The sequence below is a fragment of the Myzus persicae genome, unplaced genomic scaffold (assembly GCF_001856785.1).
Source record: "Myzus persicae strain clone G006 unplaced genomic scaffold, MPER_G0061.0, whole genome shotgun sequence".
NCBI lineage: Eukaryota > Metazoa > Arthropoda > Insecta > Hemiptera > Aphididae > Myzus > Myzus persicae.
In genome coordinates this window covers 42,085-67,336 of record NW_019103785.1, presented here as the reverse complement: position 1 = coordinate 67,336, position 25,252 = coordinate 42,085, and the positions used below count along the sequence as shown (strand labels likewise).

General features: G+C 27.7%; 1 protein-coding gene across 1 annotated transcript; it reads right to left on the bottom strand.

Annotated features, from left to right (window-relative positions):
• Window positions 1-17,851: 17,851 nt before the first annotated feature.
• On the bottom strand, window positions 17,852-20,633 carry LOC111035306. Its single transcript, XM_022316870.1, has 7 exons — window positions 20,324-20,633; window positions 20,158-20,230; window positions 19,641-19,734; window positions 19,476-19,558; window positions 18,595-18,636; window positions 18,459-18,536; window positions 17,852-18,368 (listed from the first exon to the last, which is right to left on the bottom strand). Exons 1-7 carry the CDS (start codon window positions 20,537-20,539, stop codon window positions 18,193-18,195), a joined length of 762 nt encoding a protein of 253 aa, XP_022172562.1. The 5' UTR covers window positions 20,540-20,633; the 3' UTR covers window positions 17,852-18,192.
• Between the last annotated feature and the right edge of the window lie 4,619 nt (window positions 20,634-25,252).

Sequence of the window (25,252 nt, the reverse complement as noted above, 5' to 3'; positions counted from 1 at the left end):
TAAGACACTGTAATACTTACTTTCTCGTCCAGTACTCGTTATCGTGGTCAGTCGAGAAAGAGTAAGACTTTGCCTAGGTTAAAGATATCTCACTCTCAAACATCCAGTACTCGTTATCGTGGTCAGTTGTTAGAGAGTAAAGTAACTTTAGAGTTGTATTGTGTAAAACCTGTTTGGACCTCGTTTAATTATCTTTTGTGCAGTACTCGTCATCGTGGTCACCAAAAGAATAATTTAAATAAAGTTCATACAACGGGTATCGATAATTTACTTGTTTGGCGGGCGGTTAGAGAATCGGAAACCGAAAGATATCTGTTATATACGTCATAAGCCTTTGCGTGGCGTATACGACATAGGTTAAATGCTATGGTCAACGTTTCATTATGAAGTTTACCGAGTTAAGTTCTTCATACGCGATATTAATAATTTACTGTAAAATGTTATTTCCGGTTCTTTTCCCTTAAAATATACAAATCCATTTGCACAACACACAATGAATTTTAGTTATACATATTATTTCAAATAAATGTAAAGAAATAAAAATTACGTCAACAAGATTATTTTCTCTTATATTATCAGTTTTAACTGTTATACTTATACATTTCGGTTTTTAACACTCTTATACGAGAATAGTTTACCTAATAGGTTTATTTACACTAACATGTAGGTTTAGGTTTTTGTCACGCGTTTTGATTTTAAAGCGATAATTATTTATTATTAATCTACAAGTTCATTTTTTTGTTGATGTATCCACCCAATTTATGTATCTATTTAATATACTTTAAAATAATACCGATGAATTTAATTATACACCATATTATTTAATTTAACAAAACGGTTTTTATTCAAAATTTACCTACATGAAGGTATACCCAAAACAACCAAATATGAAATCCGTCTAGTACACTCCATTATAAAATACAATGATGTATCTCTCATACCAACATAATGATTGTGCTTGCATAGGTTAATAATGGTTTTCTCTTATTTCTCTACATTTATAATCGTTTCTGTATATTTTTACGATAAACCATTACTACGTACATTTAGAATTACCTAGTAAACTTTATTGTTCGTCCATCAAAACAAATAATAATATTTTATGAACATGTGTATTTTATGGTAAACCAATATGGATTATATTATGTTATTTGAAATAACCTATACCAATTTAGAGAATACGAAATATATTATAGCGCATCTAAATTGATTAACAAATATTGTACGCAGAAAAACTATAGGTAGTTAAATAGACCATAATAGTGTGTTCCTGAATTATTTTTAATGGGAAATGAATAAAAATCGACTTGTTAATTTAAAATGATATTAATTTATTCATAAGAATCTAACTTTAATACACACTACATTCACATAAAAGAAATCAACAAGTTTTTTAATGAAAACAATACAATATTATATTATATTTGTCTATAGGTTAATATAATACTATTGTAAAATAATATTTTTGTATTATTATATCATCTATTCTTTCTGAACATGTCTAGTACATTAATCTGTTTTAAGCTTTATTTCAATATATTATCATACTATCTTCTCTATCATCGTTTTTTCGTTAAATAAAACATAATACACTGGTAAAGGTTCTATTGCTTAGGTATATACCAGACATCCCAATATTTTCAATAACATTTTTAATATCACTGTATTATACTTTTCCAGGTTAGCCCTTTATTCTTTTTTGTCCCCTCTTCTTTCAAAAGCACTTCATCAATGTAATTTGTTCCCTTTAATAAGGTCCTAATCAATTTCATTTATGCTTTTATATATGGTATCGTGTATAGATACATAATAAAAACCTCAATTGAATAACACCGTACAACCTCCATTCTCCTGGTCAGTTACGATGTTTACTAGTAACACAGTTTGTGTAGTTTGTGCGTGTGTGTGTGTGTGTGTGTGTGAAACTGTATATGTTTTATACAAGAAAAAATGCTTCAATCACCGACTTCAATGCATATAATATACTTATATTTTTTGGAGGGGGAGAGTCAAAAATAATAATTTAGTACTTTTCAAAATAAACAGTCAAATCAATTTTTGTCAAAATCGAAAACATAGTTTATTTGTTGTAATTCTAAAATGAAAAGTTGCAGTGATTTTAAATATTCACGATATACTTTTATTTGATTCACTACCAGACCTAATATTTAATAAAACTATATTAGTGTTATTAGATCTGTATGTGTTATTTATAGACATTTGAATTTGAATTTTTTTTTTTTTATGAATTTATGATATAATTTTTTTGTGATTAAAAAAGTTTAACAATGAACTGATACATAGTTCCTTGTAGGGTATTCTGTTAAAAATATATAGGTACACAAAATTATTTTTAAAAAAATTTAATGTTCAACATATTCTTGCCATACTTATCAAAAACACGAAATATTATGTAAAAAATAAAAATTATATTAAGATTCACAAAGTACAGTCACTGGATCCCTTCGCCTCAAGTTCACGTTCCAGTTTTTTTCTGCTTCTGTTAAACCTGACCATCACTTAAACTGCTTTGACTTATAAACGAATTGCTAATTTTTTCTAATAAACATTTTAAAATTGAAACAAATTGTTATTTTAACACCAAAAACTTTAAGATTTAATTAATAAGCTTCTTTAATAACGTTTGAACAAAAATGAAAAAAAAAAACGAATTTGATGACATTAAATATTCAACAATGTGTTACCATCATACGATTCTATTAATTTTAAAAAAATATATTAATCTTAGAAACATAAAACATTTTATAAATTATTGAATTATAATTTTTTTTATAATCACTAAGCATTAAATGTTTAGTTTCGTTTTAGGCAGTTCATAGATGTTTTAAGTTAACGAAATTTTTTTTCTAAAATTACTGGTAAAAATTTTGTTTCTCAGTCAAAAAGCTTTTTAAAATAATATAGGTGCTTTATAAATTGTATTCATAAAATTTTAATAATATACAATATTGACGCAGTTTATTTTAAAAGCATTTGAATTTTGAATTTTAATAAAATTTCATATTTTATCAAAGAATAACGATTTTAATTATTTTGTTTTAATTCAACATCACGGAATTTATAAGGGCACTTTTTGCTATTAGGAACCTATATTATTGTTTACAATACACATTTTTAAAAATATTTAGTTTTCATTAAGCTATTTGTACCATGAATCTATTCACTTCGTTCTATACCTCACCGGCGCGTCTGTAGAGCTACCTAGTAATATTTTATGATACAATAATGTGTTGAAATAATCATTGTAGAATACTTAGGTATATGCAATTTTGTTTTTGTTAATCATTAGTTACACCTCTCCTATTACTAGTATAAATATAAATAACTATAATTTAGTTTAATATAATAAAATATTCTTAGTATGCAACGACCGTTTCTGAGTATAATATTATTATTCGTTTACAATTAATAAAATACCAGTTAAAGAGTCCTACTTAATGACTATAAGTGCTTGACACTTACACTTCAGACTATGATTTCCCTGGTTTGTATAAATTTAAAAATGGAAAATAATAATTACATAATTTCTATTAACAACCTATTGCAAAGCGATAAACCAGTGGAACGCGTGTTACGAAATAATTTAACATTTCCGTGTTGTTTATACAAGAACAAAACTTCATCGAAAATCAATACATTTTATTTTCCGACTTTCACTGCGCCATTAAATAAATATTTCCACAACATATGTATAGTATGTATATTTAATACATGTGAGATATTATGAAAAGTTTAAATTAACTTTGTTTCGAAATTAAAAAATCTATAGAAATTATAAATAAACTAAATTAAATTTATAAATGTATGTCTTAATTACATACATGACTAGTATAAGCGTGCTACAATGTATTTTAATCAACTCATGATTGGTAATAAAATGTAGTTATACCTATTGATTTAAACACTTTAAAAATTCATAGTTACCAAAATTTATAAGTTTTTTTTACATAAGCATTTAAAATTTTAATTTTGACAAAATGCGTTAAAATTTTCAAATTATTTTTTAATTATAAAGTTTTAAATTAGAATAGCTACAACTTCAATATAAATGGTATCTTCCAAGTTGTCCTAGCAGAAAATTAAATATCTAAAATGAATATTTTTATGACAATTTTATGTTCCAATTTCTATGAAACTGGACACTTGAATGAAAAATAATGATTTTAGTTGATTTGTTGGGATTTAAAAATATTTTATGGTAGTGACTTGAATCCTGTGGTTCACAGTTTTTACTTATAATAGCTAATTTTAGATAGTAATATTATATTATAATAACTTCATTACTATAATGGTATATTATAATATATCCCATTTGTTTTGGCTAAAATTAGTTCAACCTACCGTATTACGAATACCAATATAAATCTATAATAAAATATCCTTGGAAATATAGCCTAACTACTGCTCAGAATTGTGTTTTACATGAAATGATTAGCATTGAGTTCAAATTTCACACAAACATATATTATAGTTACCTATTCGATGGTATAACCTCGACATCTTTATAGCAAAGGGACATCCCCGATTTCTTGTTAATTTTTTTTTAATTTTTAAAAGTGACTAAAACAAATGAGAAATTACGTTTTAAATGAACGTAAAAATGTGTTCCAAAAATATAATATAACACAAATTATTTGAGCCATTTATTAAAAAAAAAATCTCGATAAATAAATTTCATACTATCAACAAAAAGCCGCAGTACGTTACACCCATTTTGATAAAAGGATCATGCAGGCAAATGTGATTAATGTATTAATATTATTAATTACGGATTTTTTTTATTTTTATAATTTCTATTCATACAACTATAATAAGCGTGTAGTTATATTTTACATGCATCGACCGTTTTAATATTGGAACCCCATCGATAGAAGATGACTGAAACAACTATGTAATACATAATATTATCATTGATATGTAAATGTCAACCTTTTCAATTATAGTCATTAATAATGACTCATTATAAATGCCTTTCCACGAAATAGCCGTAACTTGAACAATTTTTAAGGGAGGAAAAATTTGTTTTAAGAAGGTTTAACCTCATATTAAATTTATTTCATTTATAGTATGACGTCAGAGTATCTGATCCTACAGTTTATAATACATACAACTTAATGACGTAATTTATGTACTGTGTTCAATGAAAACGAAAGCAACATATATTTGAAAATGAATTTGTAAAAATTTAGATTTTTGAAATTTGTATTTATTTAAAAAGCCATACTTTTAATAAGTATCCTTCCAAGTATCTCAGTGGCGATAAGAACTTTATTTTTCAAATAACACACACCTTTCTTACTGTAAATTGTCAATTTATGGAACAAGTAGTTTCTGAGTTGTTAAAGTGTATTTGTTAAGGAAAATATATTTATATAAAAGTACAAGTAGATATAATATGTATGTGTATTCTACTTACATACTCTGCAATTTTTGAACAAATATTATAAAATGATAATTGATTAGTACAATTTTCTAATCAATATTGATATCTTCCACTTTTAATCTAGGGCCTATAATAGTCCTTAGCACACATAATCAAAAAACTCAAAAGTACTACTCCTTAAAATATTGATATAGATGTAACAATATTTAAATGAAAGTCATCTGTTTAATAATTTATAAGAAAAAAATCGTGATTAATATTTTAAAATATAACATTTATTAACTATTTTTAGACTAAAATTCATTTACGATAATATTTATTAAGGTAATTAAGAAATTACTTTCTCTGTTGAGTTTTTAAAGATGATAAGACGCTTCCTTGTCCCACATATTTTACAAATTTCGGTTTACAGACAAACAACACACATGCACATGCACACACACACACACACACACACTTACGAATATTACGTTTGACCTCGTCTTATTTGAACACATTTTGGAGTTTGCTTTTTTTCCTATACCTATTAGAGTTTAAAAATCATTTTCAACATCTTGCGTAATATTCTATTCTATGTGGCTATATAATTTTAAGAAGTATACAAATAATTTACAATTGCACATTCATATTGCATTATGATATACGCAACGATTTGCTACATACCACATCAATACTCAGATTTAGTGATATAAACACTACAGACATTATATTATACAACGTGAATCCGCTGATAACTCCATATAACTTGTGAATCCCTTATTCCCTTAGAAAATCTATTCCCTATAATAAATTGTTAAAACCGTCGTATAAGGAACAGACAAAAACCAATAGAACTACGTGGTACAATAATATCGTAGTATCGATAACACAACGAACAATTTGAAAACAATGAAAAATTACATACGATAATTTATTTTCCCATCCATAGTTCTACATGTAGGATTATTTAACCAACTGACTGAGAAATTCGTATAGCTATATAAGCGCACTATCAAAGATTAACGACGCGAAATTGAATCGAAGTCAAACTATATACATTCCCTGACGCCCGTAGTTAGGTCACGATTTATAATCAGTATGATATGAATGGCCAGTAGTTTATGTGAAAACGACCAATCCTGAGTTTTAGAGGGACATTATATAAAATATTCGTTATCATAAATTCATAACCTACTTGAAATAATTTATAATTTTAAAATAAAATAAACATATCAAAAAAAAAAAAAAAAACAATCAAACGAATAAGTCAAATTTGTTGCGTGTAAATACAAACTTGAAAGTTCTGATTTATAGTAGTTTTTGCATAAAACTCGTCATTTTTGTTAATTAATTTCTGTTTTTTTTTTTTTTAAACAGCTACTAAAATTACAAAACATGACAGTTTTTAGCTAGGTACGTGCATCCAACCGGAACATAAAGTTGAAGTATTTATTGCTATCTATAGTATAGAATAACGCAATGTAGGTGCTTGACAGTCAGTTACATTTGAAAAGTTGAATGAATAGGTTTTATTTATAAAAACAAAATATTTTAATAAGTATGTACTGTAGTAGAAGTAGTATAATTAAAGTTTCTTTTGTGCCTTAGCGTGTATATTATAATTTGGATGGCATATTATATTATGGCGTGAGTACATTTTTATTTTAAATGCCAGATACCACGACTATTGTGACAGAACTTTATAAAAAGAAAAATCATTTTTATCGCTTAAAACTGATATTTAGTATTTCACAATAAAATATTAATATATTGAGTAGGTAAACATTATTTTTTATTTTTATAGTATAGTTATTATTGTTTTTTTTTGTTTTTTTTTTTTATTTTCTAAAAATACTCTAACGTATTTTAAGTGTTTACCAGTTGTAAATGTTATTATACTCCATATGTAGCATCTGTTGTTTGAAATCATTATTTGCTAATATATTTTGTATTATATTATCTGAATTAATAATAGGAATAATTGTGATTTCTTTCAAATATTTCAAAATACGTTTTAGTAAAATAATGTACTCCATATTATTTGAGGTATTGTATAAGGGGTTAGCATGATATGCCATGTGATTACAGTAAAAAAAAACCAATTATACCACTGATTACCATATAATTATACAACGGGTAATGATGAGCAACAATACAATAATTGTTGAAAAGTAATTTAAGTTTAAAACAACTTGTTTAAATCTTGTGAACAATGAAATTAGGAAATTAAATGAAGCTATAAAAATCTTTTCACTGCAAATAATTGAATTATTACAACGATTAGTAAAGTAATTTTACAGGAAACTACTAAAACACTAATATTAAACATTAATTTATTGAGTTGAATTTTTTTTGTATGCATAAAATCAACATTGAAATACCATTTGTATGATTAAAAGTCAATAAATACATAAATTCAACATTATAAGAAATTTTTTTTTTTTGTTTTTGTGCATACTTGCGTTACACAATATGTACAATTTAGTATAATAAAAATGCATACTGTGATAAATTGTTTATTTAACAAAATAGTCTTCTTAAAAATGTATCATACATATAATATTATTGTATGGTACCTATTCATTTTAATAAACGATTCTACATGTTACATTAATCATTTGTATTCATTAACAATAAATGTATCTATATTTTTTTATGATATTGCTCATTATTTACTTAACTTCTTAGTTTAATTTTTACTTTCAGTGATTATCTTCAATACAGATACTTAAAAACAGTTATGTATTCAGGTTAAATTAAATTAAATTAAAATAAATGATAATATATTTTTACATTTAAAGTAAAAGAAATATTAACCGTATAAATACATTTTGTTGTATGCAACTGTGAGAGGATAAAATAATTATAATAATGATAAGAACAATTCGTCTTGGAGATTTCATAATGCCAAATAAATTATTTTTAGTAACTACAAAGGTACGTCACAAGTACTACATAATAGATGAATATAAATATTAGAATCTTAATGTTGGTGTACACTATGACTTTAATTTCGACAACATTAACATTAAAATTATTTTCTATTAAAACTCAAAGTTAAAATAAATTAATAAATGTTTAGTATCATATCATAACCTAATTATAAGCTTAAATTACTCGGTAGATACAAATAGTTATTACTCTTATTATAAAACGTCCAGTCATAGTGGACACTAATCAACAGGGCTCGTAGGTGCATGCCTAAAAAATTCCTAAATAAGCGTGCAGTTAATAATTATGCACTAAACACTAAAAAAATACGGATTTAAATAATATTGAATACCTAGTATAATATGATACTTTAAAAATTTCAGAAATATGCATTTATACCTATTTTATGTGCATCAAAAATCTAAAACTAAACACTAAAAATATGCGGATTAAAATCATAAGACATTTTTGAAATTACAAGAAATATCCATTCATAGTTTTAAAAGGTTTTTACTTAGGTTTTTACTACGTTGCTACAATTCCAATACCTACATTTTTCATAAACTTTTTGTTTTTTTTCATAGCATTTCAATCAAGAAATGCTCGTTAATATAATAATTTGAATCAATTGAATATGAAATTATAAACAACATATGCCCAACAAAATATAAAAACGCATAAATATGCCAAATGGGCAAAATAAAACTTCACATACTTAACCATATGGTACCTTGAAATGAATTTCTATATCATCCAGCACTAAACAAATGAGCCCTGCTAATTAATATAATAACAATAATGATAAAACAATTAATAATCAAATATTATATTATTACTGTTTTATTATACTTCTTATGCCATAGAACTTTCATGGGGATGAGCACCTACCATTAAAATTAAAATATGTTAAAAAACAGAGAAATATATATATATATAACTGCATAGTCCATACTACCGCATGATTGACTGAATATTCTTGTTGTACATGACTATGGATGATAAAATAATGTCAAATTAAAAACTTTTCATTTTTAAATTGACGACATATATTTATAAACGTACAACAGGAAACGTTAAACATAAAAGTGCTTGGCCTGGGGACTTGATCTGCTTTGATGCTCTCACAATTAAGAATGACCGAGGCTTACGAATGAAGAAGAAGTTTTGTAGCACATTTAGCCATTTGATAAACAGGGTTTCTGAGAAAAAGTTAGCCAAACTTCAAGTGTGTTCTTAGAATGTTGAATCGAGTTGATAACCACTTTGGCATCTGACTATAATCCCTTTAAAGGTGCTTACAATGTCTCTCTCGTTAAGCTGGTAAATTAATCAAATGTGTCTGTATACATAATGGGCCTGAAATAGATTGTTGGCGAGGACTGGAGAGTACATTTTTTGGTGAAACTAGACGAATGAAATTCGTATAATGCCATAACAGTCGTACCTATTGAAATTGTTCGTAGGTTGTTGACACCATTTTGTTTGGCCCATGGTATCCAATAGGTGCCTGTGCACGATCCATTCCAAACCGTTAAAACAGCTGAAACTGATCTACAGGAAAGTGGAGGTTCACGGGCGTTTATTTTAATTAAATCGGAGAATTCCTAATTACTCGTGTCCTAAAAATGGTCTGCAAAAAGCGTTAAACACGATGATATCGTTTCTTTCTCGTGAAATTCCATTGCAAATTACTTCTTCTCCGTTTCTGTTTCGTTTCTCGCCGTACCACTGTTTCTCTCTCACCCTCTATTTGACCCATCCACCCCACGTATGATTTGGGCTTAGGCTTACTCTCGTCGACCAAACAGATGCAAAGCCTTTGAGAATGTCGCGCGTGAATAACGTGAAAGTTTTTGTATTAAAAATGCCGTGACGAAAGAGGAGGAACACGCGTAAAAATGTCGTTACGCCTCGCAAACACGTCGTTCGTTTCGAAACTAAAACCGATAATTTACGACTCTAGTTGTACACAGCAATTTTTAAAATGAACTTTGAAGCCGCTGGTGCCGCTGGCGTCTAGTCCCCCTCCTTGTCAATCGTCAAAATTACACTTTTTCCGAACAAAAACTCTCCACGGTATTTTTTTTTTTAAACCCTCCTTCTCCGTTCTCACCAAGCGCCGAAGGTAGTTGACATTGTTTCACAAGTACAACAATTTTAGAAAACAAAACTAATGTAATTTATTAAACTCATACAAAAACTCGAGTTTTGTATTATTCGAAAATGTTCAACATCTTTAATACAAGTAAGTAGGTTCATATTGTTGTGTGCGTTGATATCTAATGTGTTTCTGGAGTAGACGCTGTTAAAAACATATTGACAAGTAATTAAAACCTTTTCTACTACTAAATGAGGCAACCGTAGAAATGAGTACATAAATATATTTCGTTACACCACCATACAATCTATTAAAATATTGTACAGCAAAATAATGTCCTATAATATGACCTTTTCACGATAAAAATTAAGTATTAAGGACATGGCGAACGATTTTGAAAATAATTGATATAATTTGACTATCAAGTCTATATTAAATGTTGTGTATTTCAACATTTTATGTTCTTGATAAAATATTATTAACGATAGTTAAGTTCTGATTCATTGGAATAACATTATCAGAAGGTTAAGTTAGGCTTATCGAAATCAGTTAGTTAACTGTTATGTAAAACGTTGTTTTTCTTTCTGTTAAATTTAAAAAATCAACGTTCAGACGTTGACTAAGTACTAGTTATGAAGAGGATGTAAGCCGATTAAATTAAATATTCATTAACATTTTTATATAAATTATTTATCTTATAATTGGTAGCATATAGCTTATATAATATGTAGTAATCATAATTTAATACTATAATTTAACTTTGGAGGGAGTATTAATCCCTAAACACCCTTTCAGACAGGGATTTAGTTATTCTGCCCTTTTTCCATGGCTGTGTTTAATGGTTTGAATTCTTTAATAACATTTTTATTTTTATTTTTATTTTTTGCTTTCAATTCATCTTTACTTTACAATAATAACAATATATATTCATTAATATTAAAAACTTTTAATTGGGTTACTTATTATTCACCGATCGTAGACATTGTGAAATTCGCTCAAAATATCGGTAATAATTGATTTGAAAGTTGTAAAAAAAATTAACGATAAATTAAAACTATGTACATAATATTTTCAGGGGATTTTTATAGAATTTTGAAAAAACTCAAGTATATGTTTTGAAGTATAAAAATCCAGTCATTGAGCCAATTATGTGTTGTATTAGACAGTTGGCCATTGAGTCAATCAACCGATCATAATTTCTACATCGCAAACAATACATTTTAATAAGGCAGTCAGTCATATAAGACAATCTGAAATACCAACGACAATTTCTATGTTAAAATAGTTAAATTGTAAGTACCTACTCTGTACGTTTCTTTTTTAATACTTGTCTTAAACACAATAATCGTTTCTAAAACAACGAATGGTTCACAAGGTGAATAACTTTTAAGCTATCTGTGTTGTAACTCTCGTTTCAATCCGGTGGTCACAGAATTATTTTTTATTGGTTTTAACCACCTTGGAGTTCCTGCAGTAAATAGGATTTCTGGTTAAGCTTATTAAAATAATTAACACATATGAGTTTAAAATTTGGTAAACTGAACTGTATTTTAATAATTTAAATTCCAAACGTTTCGCTACTTACTCATATTGACTTGAAAATAGGCTACTCGTGTCACAGTTCAGTTGTATCACGTTGAGTTAGTATTAGCCATGGCTTGTGCAGGGGTTCACAACAGGTTTTCATAATTGCATATGATTGATGTAGAACAAGTATTTGTTAATTTTTTGTAAGTATATGTGTTACAATATAAAATATAACTATTGTTTTAACTGTCCCAAATTGAAACACCTATGTTATAGCAAAAACTTAATTCGAGTTGTATAGGTTTACTGGTGTCCAAAATCATATTTTAACATATTATTAAAACTAATTTATTATTACCTAGGTAGTAATATTAAAATGTCTTATATGTTATTGAATTCTATTTTTGTAATATTTGTTTTATTTTATATTGCTATGATTGAATTACCTAGCGAAAAATATATCAATACTATGATATTGAGAATGATTACTAAAAATTATATTCTTCGTTGTTTAATAAAATTGGTCAAAACGAAATCAATACTATAACGTCGGTAAAAATGTACCTTAAAAATGCGTGTAATTTGTGGATATTCACAAAACTTGGCAGAGGTAATACATTCTTATGACAATGGTTAAGTCGATAAAAACTCGCAAAACCCGAAAAAGTTATTTGTTTGTTTGTTTTTTTTTCTAGTTATTTAGCCTCAAAATGCCTGAACAAGCATAGGGTCAACGTTTTGGGATATGTAGGGATGAAAAACATAAATTATTATCTCTTTCTGGAAAATATAAATATGTTGGACACAGACAAACTGGGTTACGTTGGCCATTTATCGTTAAGAATGAACATAACATATGTGGATGTAATTATATGGACATCTCTGCGCCAACTGTGTAAAATGAGAAATTTAGTATACGGCGAGAATTTGAATAATGTGTTATCCGAGAAATGTTTAAAAACATACAAACAATTCAAACATTCATTTTACATAAATAAACGAAATGAATTTAGTTCGTATTAATAAATGCCTTATAACACGAATTCAGAAACTTAATAATATCATTTCTGAGAAATGTTGCTCAAAAATATAATACACATATTATTTATTTCGGGTTCAGACGTTTAGTAGCCAAACATATAATATTATATTATATTATAACATCATTATTTAACTTACAAACGCATTATATAAAGAATATAACTGGTACAATATCGAGAGAGCAAAGATATGTCCTTAATGATCTAAGGATTCTAAGAAACATTGTTTTCATTCTTTAAATAACTTCATGTAACATAAAATCTTGTTTCTTGTGAAACTTTATTCATAAGCAGACCTTTTTCTTTTTTATAATTGTTTTACTGGACCGATAATGATTTCTCGAACTACCTCTCTGTGTTTTTTTCAATTGCATCGTTATTAATCTCGTAAATATAAATAATAATTATATCCAATTACGACGGAGAAGAAAAATAAGTATTAAAACAAGTTAGGTTTATGACGTTTGATGGTTTTGGTATTCTTTTGAATTTGTTACAACAGTAATTGTTTCAGCAACAAAGCTTATTAACCGCAATATCACTCTCAGAAGTTATTTTAAAATGTAATCAATTCCGTGCAAAAACATGATAATTTTCGAACTTTTTTTAAGAACATGTAATTATATTCCTAGTATATAAACAAACGAATAATGTAATGAAATGTAAATATTTGAAACAAAAATTAATAAAATATTTGACTGTAGACAGGGTAGAAACAAATCAAAAATAGCTTCTTTCCACTTTTACGGCAACGAACTTACTTAGCGTTAAGTACACAATGAAAAGAGAAAACAAAGACTTTTAAATTGGAACCGAAAATTGAATTACTTTATTTTTCTTTTTCCTATGTCTACCGTTGACATGCCAAATAACAAGTAATTACGTTTTTGAAAACTAGAAAAACATATAACATCGAGAACAACACTTGAGTGAATGAGTTATGTAAACTGTAAAGTATTATGTTATGAATAAAATATTCTGTTTAATCAGGATTGTAATAAAGATTTTTACTATTCAAATTATTTCTGAGTGCTCAAAAAAAAAAAACAAAATTGAAATTCATTAGGTATGTGTAGTATGTATATTATAAAAACTCTATATATTTAACTATTTATTAGTATTTGAGTTAACTTACAAAATATAATGTAACATATAATTTACCTTATATACTAATAATGTATAGATTTAAGATTGTAAAATATAATATGCTATTAAATGATTAAAAATCTTCTGATCAACACAAATATATGGTCTAACACGTCAGTCAAACATATTTGAAATGTTGAAATTAAGTATTTTCATGAAATCGAATATAATATGTTGTGGTTAAATCTCCAACCTTAACTTACATGGTTTATTGAATAGCAATTAAATAAATCCATATAAAAGGTCTGTCCCCTTAGGAATTTGACCAAAATTAGTTGAATAAACCACCTTAACTTACATTTTTTATATTCGAAATTCGATTTAAATATATTTTACGTAACTACCGTATGTCGTAATATATAATTACTTTTTAACTACCTATACATTTTCACAACACTAATTTTTGAAACCATATTTTATTTAGTATTACATAATATTTTTTTTTCTGGTGTGATTTCTGCATAAGTTATAAATAAATTAAAAACAAATATTTATAGTGTGTTGCTATACTTATCTAAAACTATAACAGTAGGTACCTATGTAAATTATTGAAAACCGGAAGATATTAATTGTAAAGTATATTTTTTTATTTTTACAAATTTAAAAACCTACTTTCTAAGATGAAATTTAAAAAAAAAATGTAGTCATACAAAAATTTATAAGCATAAATAACACATTTCTTTTTTTATTAATCATGAAATTATACGTTTCTACTTCGATCACTCAGGCCACTAGCATAACATTACATTATATTATGCATTTACATTTTTACAATACCTTATTCAGTTAAAAATAATTTCATTAAATACAGTCTTTGGCATCCTACAATATTTGTGTTAATTTAAGGAGATCTATTTTGTCGCGTTCTTACAAATTTATTTTTGTTTTAATAACTTAATGTTTGAAATAATATAAGAATAGTATATACACAAAAAAAATGTTTAGTAAAAGGTTTCGTATTATGACATGGTGACAAGCCATGAGGAAATGAGAGTGTTCGGGCTACTCAACACAAATAGAAAATTATCCAAGAAAACTAGGTAATGTTTACAACATATTATATCATTATCATAGTTACGCGTGTGCAGGTAAAAGTACACGTTTACTCAATAATCGCATTTGATGAATGGCGTTTGAATGCAACATAGGTAGAATTCTTTGTTTTTTTATTCAAACTCAAAGACATATCGTAAATCACCCCTTCCGCACACTACATTTTAATACATCTAGACACGACGCTATGCCATTGCTGCAAGTTATCATGTATTTTATACAAATACACTCATTACATAGATATCTTGGAAGTTTTCACATAATACATACGAGTATTCATTATGCAGAACCTTGGTATATGTGTGTCATGTGCTGTGCCCGTGTGCGTAAATAATTTACATTAGTCCGTTGAGTATAAGAGATGGTAATTTACAGGCGTAGTAGAGATTTATGAATCACTTGCGGTCGAAACCCGCTTCTTTGAGATGCAGCAACTGCACCGGCTAGTCAAAACTTTTCTACGTTCGCAAAGGTTAAACTACAAGTGTGATCTGAGCAATTTTAACGTACTCTCTCTCACACACACACACACACACACACACACACACACACATTTATATATACTGCAATGCACATGTGGAGAATACTGAAGATAATTTCGTTTTGGCAAAAGTTATTGTTTACTCGCAACGGAGCGATAATGGGTGTCGAGATAGTGTGTGCGTATGTGTGTTGATGGGTGGAAGTGGAGGTTAGTATGTACGTTTGTCGGTAGCTAGGTAGTTAAGTGTGTTTAACGAGCAGAAAAGGAGAGGAGTATTGAACAATAACACCGGACGTTTTGTTCCAGTAAGTGCAAAGAAATGTGTAAAAGAATTTCGGGAAGGGATTAGAACGAGCAATGAACACAGTGGTAAACGACCGGTGATGATTGTGGGATAAGAGGTGGGGGGGGGGGGGGGGGTAAAAACGGTATGTGGTTTGTGCGCAATAGAAAGAGTGAGAGAGAGTAAGTTAGATTTGAGAAACGACGAGGTGGTGTGCGTATACATGGACCGGGGAAAACCATCTCCTGTCATGATTGATCGCCTCGAATTATTCAACGTGCCAACAACACGCCCAGCCAGTCGATAATAACATCGTGATTGAACAGCTTACTTATTTTTCGCTTCAAAATTTCCCTTCCCCCCTCTTTCTCACACGGTCTCATACGCTCTCACTCGCGCACTCTGTCTCACACGAACACACACACGCACACACACACACTCCCGCACGCAAGCACATAATATACCTCCATTGCAGTCGGTCCTCTCTCCATCCCGCCTCACCCACACCAGTACATATCCAAACCCTCCTTTGCATTCACCCCCGGTACCGCCGCCACTGGTAAACCATAAATAATCTAGAAAATAATAATAAATTCTTCGTCGCGCAAGTATACTTTTTTCACGATATTATATTATTTAAGTATTATAGGTAGTAGATGTCTCTGTTTATAGTTGGCGCAAAATAATATGCGCGTTCGCCCAAGACATGTTTCCGGCATTCGGTCCGTCACAATAACTCTAAGTGTTGTCGTTTATTGTCGCGTTTAATATGCAAGTGTTGTGTGAGATATATATATTTTTTTACGTTGTTAAGGATCGTCGACACGAGCCGAGATCTCAGTGGTCGCCATCGACGGACACTCGCATTAAACCACACGCCATCACCGCGCCACTCGGCATATAACGATCGATAGGCTGAGCATATATATACATAGTATATTGTCACAACAAAACGGTCGGTTAATAAAAACGAAATAAACGATAAAAATAACGACCGTGGACAGTTCGCGGTTGAACAGTAACTGCACAAATGCCGACTGGAGTGTTATAAAAGATACGATAAATAAAATACGAAAACTCGCCCAAACCTGTTTATTGGCGCTTTCCGTTTTAAAAGTTATTTCCAAACAGCGGTCCTAACGTAAAAGTTCCATAGAGGTTGTCCGGTTCATGATACTGCGCAAAAAGTGTATGCTTTTTTTAAAAAAAAAACTATTAATGAACAAATCACATTTTTCGGTGAGCACGACATCGCTGTAAACAACTTCAGTGTAGACACGAAAAAAAGTGCTGATTTACCATTAAACTCGCATGACGGTTTCGAGTACATGCAAATCTGTGTACACGTTTTAATCTCTTCGATTTTGGTACAGACAGTTATAATAATAATAATAATAATAATAATAATAATTTGACCCGAAGCTGAACCATGGATTTTCGGAACAAAAAATAAATAACGGAGACTTAAAATAAATATAAAACCGAGACGTTGATCGCGAAAGTCTGTCAAAGAACAAAGTTATTAACAATGCAACTTTAAATGATATTCAAATCTAAAGGAAGAAATATTAATTTATTCCTTTTCTGATAAACGGTATGAAATGAAATAATATTATGTTTTCAAGTAAATCTGGAATAATCAAAAACACAGATGTAGCATTTATATTTTAGTATTAATATATTATTTGAAAAACTAGTTGTAGGTAAATTATCATATAATATGTTTGAAAACTTGATTAAATCAATAAACACATGAGTAGGCGTTTCATATATATACAAGTAATGAGTAATTATTATTTAATATTTCGTGGACAGGTTGTGTTAAACATTTTAAGAAAAGTAGTATTTACCGCACTCGTTGTTTTTGCTCAAAAGTCTGATTTTTTTAACTGCTTTTAAATGTCTATTTTTTTTTTACTTTCCCCTATTTATTGCTTACGGTTACCATGTAGGTAAGTAATCAATCAGTTTAATACAAACAGATTTTGATAGGTGTTCCCTGCTGTCAGTAAAAATGTTTTAATTAGTTTTATAAATATTTAACATATTAAATAAAACGCGTTTAAGTGCTTGTAAATTAAACTCAACAATTTAACGATCAATAAATTGAAACACAAACCGATAGAATATGATTATTAAATATTTTTTTTTTTTATTCCCGTAAGTGTTTTTATAATATGGTGTATATCACGACGTAGTTTGAACCATTTAACAACTCAAACATTTTACACAATTTTGTAGAACTGTTCAAAACTCATGATTGTATCCTACAATATTTTGGCCATGCCTACAATTTTTGTGACTGACTTTAACTAACTGAATATCGATTTTATTGTCTGTTAAATATTTTAATGTTATGTTCTTGATTTCTTCAGAAATAGGAAGTGCATTTACGAGAACCATAACAGTAGGTTTTACCGCCCCTATAAATAAAATAATATGATTTATAATAAAACAAATATACATACTTCTGTGATAGATATTATGATATATGATATAAATGTTTAAAGTACTTTCTTTGCAGAACATCATAATTATGTAAGACTTGAAATCATCTGAATCAACGATAACACCATTTGGAATTATAAAGCCTATAATAAAAAACAATTTTATAGTATTGTTCAATTAATTGAGAAAAAGAATACCAACCTCCTAGTCCTTTCATTTTCTCGTTGGATTTTAACACAAAACCTGAACAGACAAATAGCTATAACGGTTTGACGGAAACATAAAAAGAAAAATAATAAACAATTATACATCATTAAACCATGATAGTCCTCTTATAATCAGCATCAGACACATCTTATATTATTCTCTGCAGAACCAGTCTTTACTCTTTACTCTATATTTTTTGTGTTCTGGACCACATAAAAATCACTGGTAACGAATTTGATAGTGAACTACTAGTGAAAGCCATGCCATTTTCAAATTATATCTTAGTATTAAAATACCATAGTCTAATTTCAGTTCTAAGAAGTTAATTCTAAGCTCATGATTTTTATAACGAAATTATGAATAAATCATGGGAAACGCTTCCTCACCTCATTTTCCCACTTATTAGTATAGAACTATTTCCCAAACCATCCTTGCTCATCCATGACTTCAAAACATTAATCACTCATGCATAATATATCCCTTCTTTGGTTTTACCTGATGAGCCACCTCTCACTGAATAACTCCGCTTCTACACACACAGTCAAATACCCTCTCGATGTGTGACATTCGCACAATCTACATCATCAACTACCCTAAATGATCATCACAACGACCACACTCCTGTTATCTTTTTTAAGTCTTCCAAGTGCCCCTTCAATATTCAAAATATGTTCTTTCGTATTCTCCTTCTAAACAACAACATAGTATCTTATAACTTTTTGACAGCACAGAATAAAACATTACATTTTTGTTTTATACTTATATATTGTAGATAAAGTTTTATTTTTCAAATTAGTGCTATAATCATGTACATTTGACTGTCAAGAATAATTATTGTGATATTAAGTTCAAATTCAAAAATTCAAAACGCTCACTTCGTATTATTATTTGATTCATGTTTAACTGTCGATTTCCGAAGAATGAAGCTGTTGCCAACTCATAAGTCACGGACTTTTCTCTGAAACAATTAGGTGTTTTAGTTTTTTAAATCAATATTGCTGAATTTAATTTTAAATCATATAAATATTAAAATGTCTTACACTGTATTCGTTGAAAACATGACAAATGAAATAGCATTATCTTTTATAGCTATTGTAAAATCAATTCCACTACATTTGCATAGTCTTTGGACATCTAAAAAATATTCGGTAATTTGTAATTAAGTTGAATATTATTTTTTTATAATTTACATAAATACAATATTCATATATTTCACAACTAAACATATATATATATCAGCAAATAAATATGATTTAACTAGAGTTAACTTTCATAAGATTATGCATATATAGGTAACTATACATATATTCTTGGTTAATACACGGAAATAAGAATATTAAAACAACTTTTAGTGCCGTTTGTTCTTCAAAATGTAGAATGATTTATTGAATCGTAGCTCTTTTGACGGGTGTTTATCAAAAATCAGATTTTACTTTTAAATTTACCTTGCAAACCTAAATAACTTTTCAGTTGTAATTTAATTTGAAATACAATATCGTCAATTATTAAATTAATTACAGTCTGTAGCAACGATTTTAGTACCTATACGACACTCACTTGTAAATTGACTACAATAAGCCGAAGTTGATGGAATATTTGATACGTAAATGGTATACCATCTACCGACAACCTTGAACAGAAAAACTTTTTTCAGTCAACTACCTTGATTCTTTCACACCTAAGTAAATTTAAAATTTAAATAATATATAATTTTTTTTTTTACTTTTTCTAACGTTTCGGTATCATAAGCTCTGAACGTCCCACACGTCGATTTCGTATATTTAGGGTCTTCTAGCCATTGGATATTATTGTATTGATCGGATGGTATGCTTATGTAGACAGTATCAGGTTTCGGAATATTTATGTGAAAAGCAAATGTTAATTTTAAACACACAAAAATCGTTGAGCTTAATAACAATATTCGTTTGGCAGACTGCATAGTTTTTACAATACACCGTTTGATGGCATACAACAGAATACTTCGTAATTGTAATAAACTAATATGTGTTCAATGTATGATGCCTTCCATAGAACGTAAATCAATCTGTAGCACTTGAACAAACAAGTAATGATATGATAAAACGATTCGTTTGATTGCATGGTAATTATAAGCAAAAAAAATACTGTAATGCGGCAGTATGTGCATAAAACAATAATATAAAAATTATAAGCTCTATCATACAATGCAAATTTGCTCTTGCGGCTTATTTGTATTTAACATCTGGGACTTTTTTTTTTTTATAACTTATCCATCCGCAACTTGCACGTGAGTGCTGCTCGATAAATGGCGACCCGTTTAATATAACATGTTGAAGGACGCAAGTCTTACAAGTTGTTTGTTCCTTGTGCAATCATGCGGTGAATATAATATAACACACTTGAAATATGAAGTATATTAGTTACTTATAGGTAGGCACTAAACAACTAAAAACTAAAAAATTCATGTCAACATATTTATTACGTGTGCGATTTGATCAAAAATATCATATCCTTGACAGTCTACTTGTTTATTCTTGCATATTGCCACAAAAAAATTACTTTACTCAAGTTTTCATAGTTTTCTTCTATTTATATAATTCAAAACTATATAGATACTAGGTTGGTTCATATTTTAAATTGTACATGATTATTGTGATGGTTTTCATTAAAAACTTATATAAGAGTAATTTCACATATACAATCAACTTCTTCGTGAAGAATTGTATTACACCAAATTCGTATATAAGCGAATATATTCAAATAAAAAATCAATAACAGTCTCGTATTTTTACGACTGAAATTATAATAAATCTACCTATGGAAATGTGGTTAGTATAAAATTCAAATAAATAAATACTTCAAGTACACGGATCGATAAGAAATGTAAATCGGTCCTTAGTAGTACACGGAGGCACATCGTTATAGGTCATTAGGTCAACACAATATACTAATCTTAATAATATAAACAAATTTAAAATAATCAAAATCAAATTGATTGAAAAAAAGAAAGATTAAATGAATAATTTATAACATTTATCCGAATATTTTATTATTGTTTGCTTGGCATAACTTAATTTTTTAAAATTCTTTAAGATTACCGATAAAAGCTTAACAATAATAATACATAACTGTACAATAATCAATACAAGTACAAAAAATGTAAGTACCTTTTTATTAAATTAAGGTTAAAGTTGTTAAAAATATTTTAATAATTTCTAAAACACTCATGTATGTAGTAAGTATATTATAATATAGTTCTATTATTTTCTATGAGATAATCGGTACACTATAACTATTATTTTGTACCTAAGTACTTGTAAATGAAAATAATTTCTTTATGTTACTCTGGCAAGCGTTACTAATATTATATTGTTCACCATAGTTTCAAGAAATGTATGAATTAAAATATATTGTATTATTAATGGCTATAGTAAGTACTATTATTTTGGATATACCACAATCTTCAGGTTGCTTATGTTTCCATAAAAACATATTCCTATTCGCTAATTGGTATCCAAGTGATTGAATGATTACAGCATGGAATAAAAATATTTTATGACAACAATTTTTAAGCAATGAAATGCAAAATCCATTTGGCAGTAACACATTTCCCTGACATTTAATTTCGTGTATTTATTATCAAATACATGGATTTCAATAGAAATATCCATGTATAAGTGTATACTTACTATTATTATTTGACAGTAATCGATCATTCCATTTCGCAGTAATGCATTTCATAATCATAAGCGCATTCTGTTTCATATAAATAAACTCTTGTCAATGTTAGGTATAATTTTTACGTCATACCAAAAATAAAATAATATCATAAATCCATTTTATTTGACTATTAAATTTGATAGTTGTAAAAAATTTTTCTTTTTTAAAATATATACGTAATAATTATAATTTATCATTATTTTGAATTGTGTATTGTACATAATATAATTAATTAAAAATACACAAATTGCATTCACTAACTCAACATTTATTATCTATAGTTGTTTTAAATGCTTACAAATATCAACCTTTTAGAATATTATATTAATAAACTGTCGTGTCACATAGCTTCACTGTAGTATAACATAAATTGTTACCTAAGCCTAAATAGGAATTTGTAATTTAGCATTTAACTTTGTTAAATACAAATTATTACAAGCACAACAATAATGAATAATAAATTCTTAGTGCAAAAAAAAAAATAACATTATTATTGTGATTTGTCTGGCAGGGTCACGAAGGGTTACAGATTATTTATGTTTTTATTTTGTAACGTTCCCTGTTTTATATTCACCGTCGACCGGGCACAATGCATCAAGATTACAGAACAAGTCAGAGGATCTGCTGATAAATTGAGCAAAAACGTGCAGCGCAACAATTGTATGGACTAAAAAAAAAATACCAAATATGACTGGGTGTATGAATTTTGAAGTTGAATAAAATCAAAAAAATATATATACTACCAGTGGGATGTCATAAATTCGTCTTACAGTAGTGGGTAACTACATCACTAACAATTATGATTGTAGATAAGTGATTTTTTTATACATTTTTAAAATTTTATGTTTTTATCAAATTTTTCTTTTTAATAATCACGTCATATTATTTGGTATTATATTATAGCCAATATTATAATATTCCCATTCCTCCGGGAGTTGGATTTGGACTAATTAATTTAATAAATGCTATTGTAAATTTACTATCATAATTTAGTGCGTGTATTGGTACATTGTGTACCTATGTATTTAAATTGAAAAATAAACATCATCACGCTAGAAAAGTGAAAATATTACAACAAAACTTAAAAATTCTCAATGCAAACTTCCGATGTTTTTTTTAGTGAGAAGTAAAAATAAAATGAATTCCATTGATATTGCATTATCTTATAATATGCGATCAATAAATATTTTTTGGCAAAAATAACCTAATAGTAAGTTGCAAATTAACGAAAGAACAGTTAACTTTTAATTCCACATCTATTTGTATGAAACATAAATATATATAATATTATATTGTATCAGTCATTATATAAAATATATGATATTTTTTAGATCGTGCACAATATTTGTGACGGTATTAACACTGCTGTGATAACATGATTTTTGGTTTTACAATGGTAAAAGTGGTTGCACATTTTTAATATTTAATTATTACTAAATTTTAATTTTTATAAAATTCTAATTATTCTAAATAATTATTTTAATTGTTATATATCATGATATTACACGATAAAATTAGTGAAAATCAATTTTCTTTTAACATGTTAGTGTTTTATTTTATTATATTGTTTAATCATTAGGTAATAAAAGATTCCTCTTATAGAGAAAATCAATCATCTTATTACTATCTAAGTTCAGAGAAACTTATTTGCATATTATTAATATTATTGTTCAAAATTAATTTCAATGGCATGCATCAAATAATTTAACGGAAATAATATCAAATAAACGACACAGATATTTCATAGAAAACTTATATTCATTGAGTGCTATCTTTTTAAAAATAATAAGGTACCGCTACTAGTCTTTAACTTTCTTTTAATAACAGCAAAACATATTTCTTTTATTCTACAAAAAATATTTTTTTGCGAATGGTTTTATTTAAAAATAGAATTTCAATCGAGTATTTTATTAGATGACTCAACACGATTCCTGGAATTTTACTACCCAGACGACTCAAAGAGCTGGTGCTGGTATCTGATTATCGAATAAATCTAAGTAACTGTCTTATAAATCCTTTCATATAGCATACAATCACGATATTCTTGTAAATACACCATTTATTGTAGGTGGGTAACGTAAATTGTACAAATATTATAATAATTATTAATGCAATAAAGATTTTTTTGCTTTATAAAACAAAGATGTGTTAAGCTTGGCACAGAGATACATGTAAAATGTTTCCATAGTACACAGCTCATCAAAACCAATCATTGGTACTGTTAGAGCAAGGACATTCATACATTTGCATATCGGTTTTGATTAATTTTATCATTCAAAATACAATTCATTGCAACGTTTGTGGTCAAATACACCAATTAATGCTTATTGCATATTTATGGATTTCTAAACATTTTCTTGCTCGAAGGTCGTATTTTGGATCTATAAAGGGATAACTTAATTTTTTATAGTTCATTGAAAATCAAGCACTTTGATATATTTTTCGTAAATCAAGGTTAACAAAAATTATTTCATTAGACTATGCATTTGTTATAAATACAATAGAGACTAATTTATATAAAAACCGTCAACGGGTAAATTTCAACGTAGTGTGACACAAAGTTAATTAAATACATTATAACTTGTTTGATATTACTGATATTACGTAGCAATGGTCCAATGATTATTAAGTTGTAGTTTTTTCAGCACATATTTTAAATTCTACGATGCATGAGTGGACATTTTAAAATGCAGATTTTATGATTATTTAATGCATTTTAGTCATTGCCCAACATATGAGTTATAGTTAATATGAACTTATTGTTTAAAAATCGATTTGTGTGCATAAAAATATTCTACTATGGATAGTAAAATAAAAATGTACAACGCAAGAATAATTTAAAAACGCTGCAATCGCTTACAATCATTAAAATTTGGGTAGGGTTATGAAATATTATTTTTTTTTAATAAAAACTAATGTTAAATACTTGTTACATAATCCGGGACATTTTTTG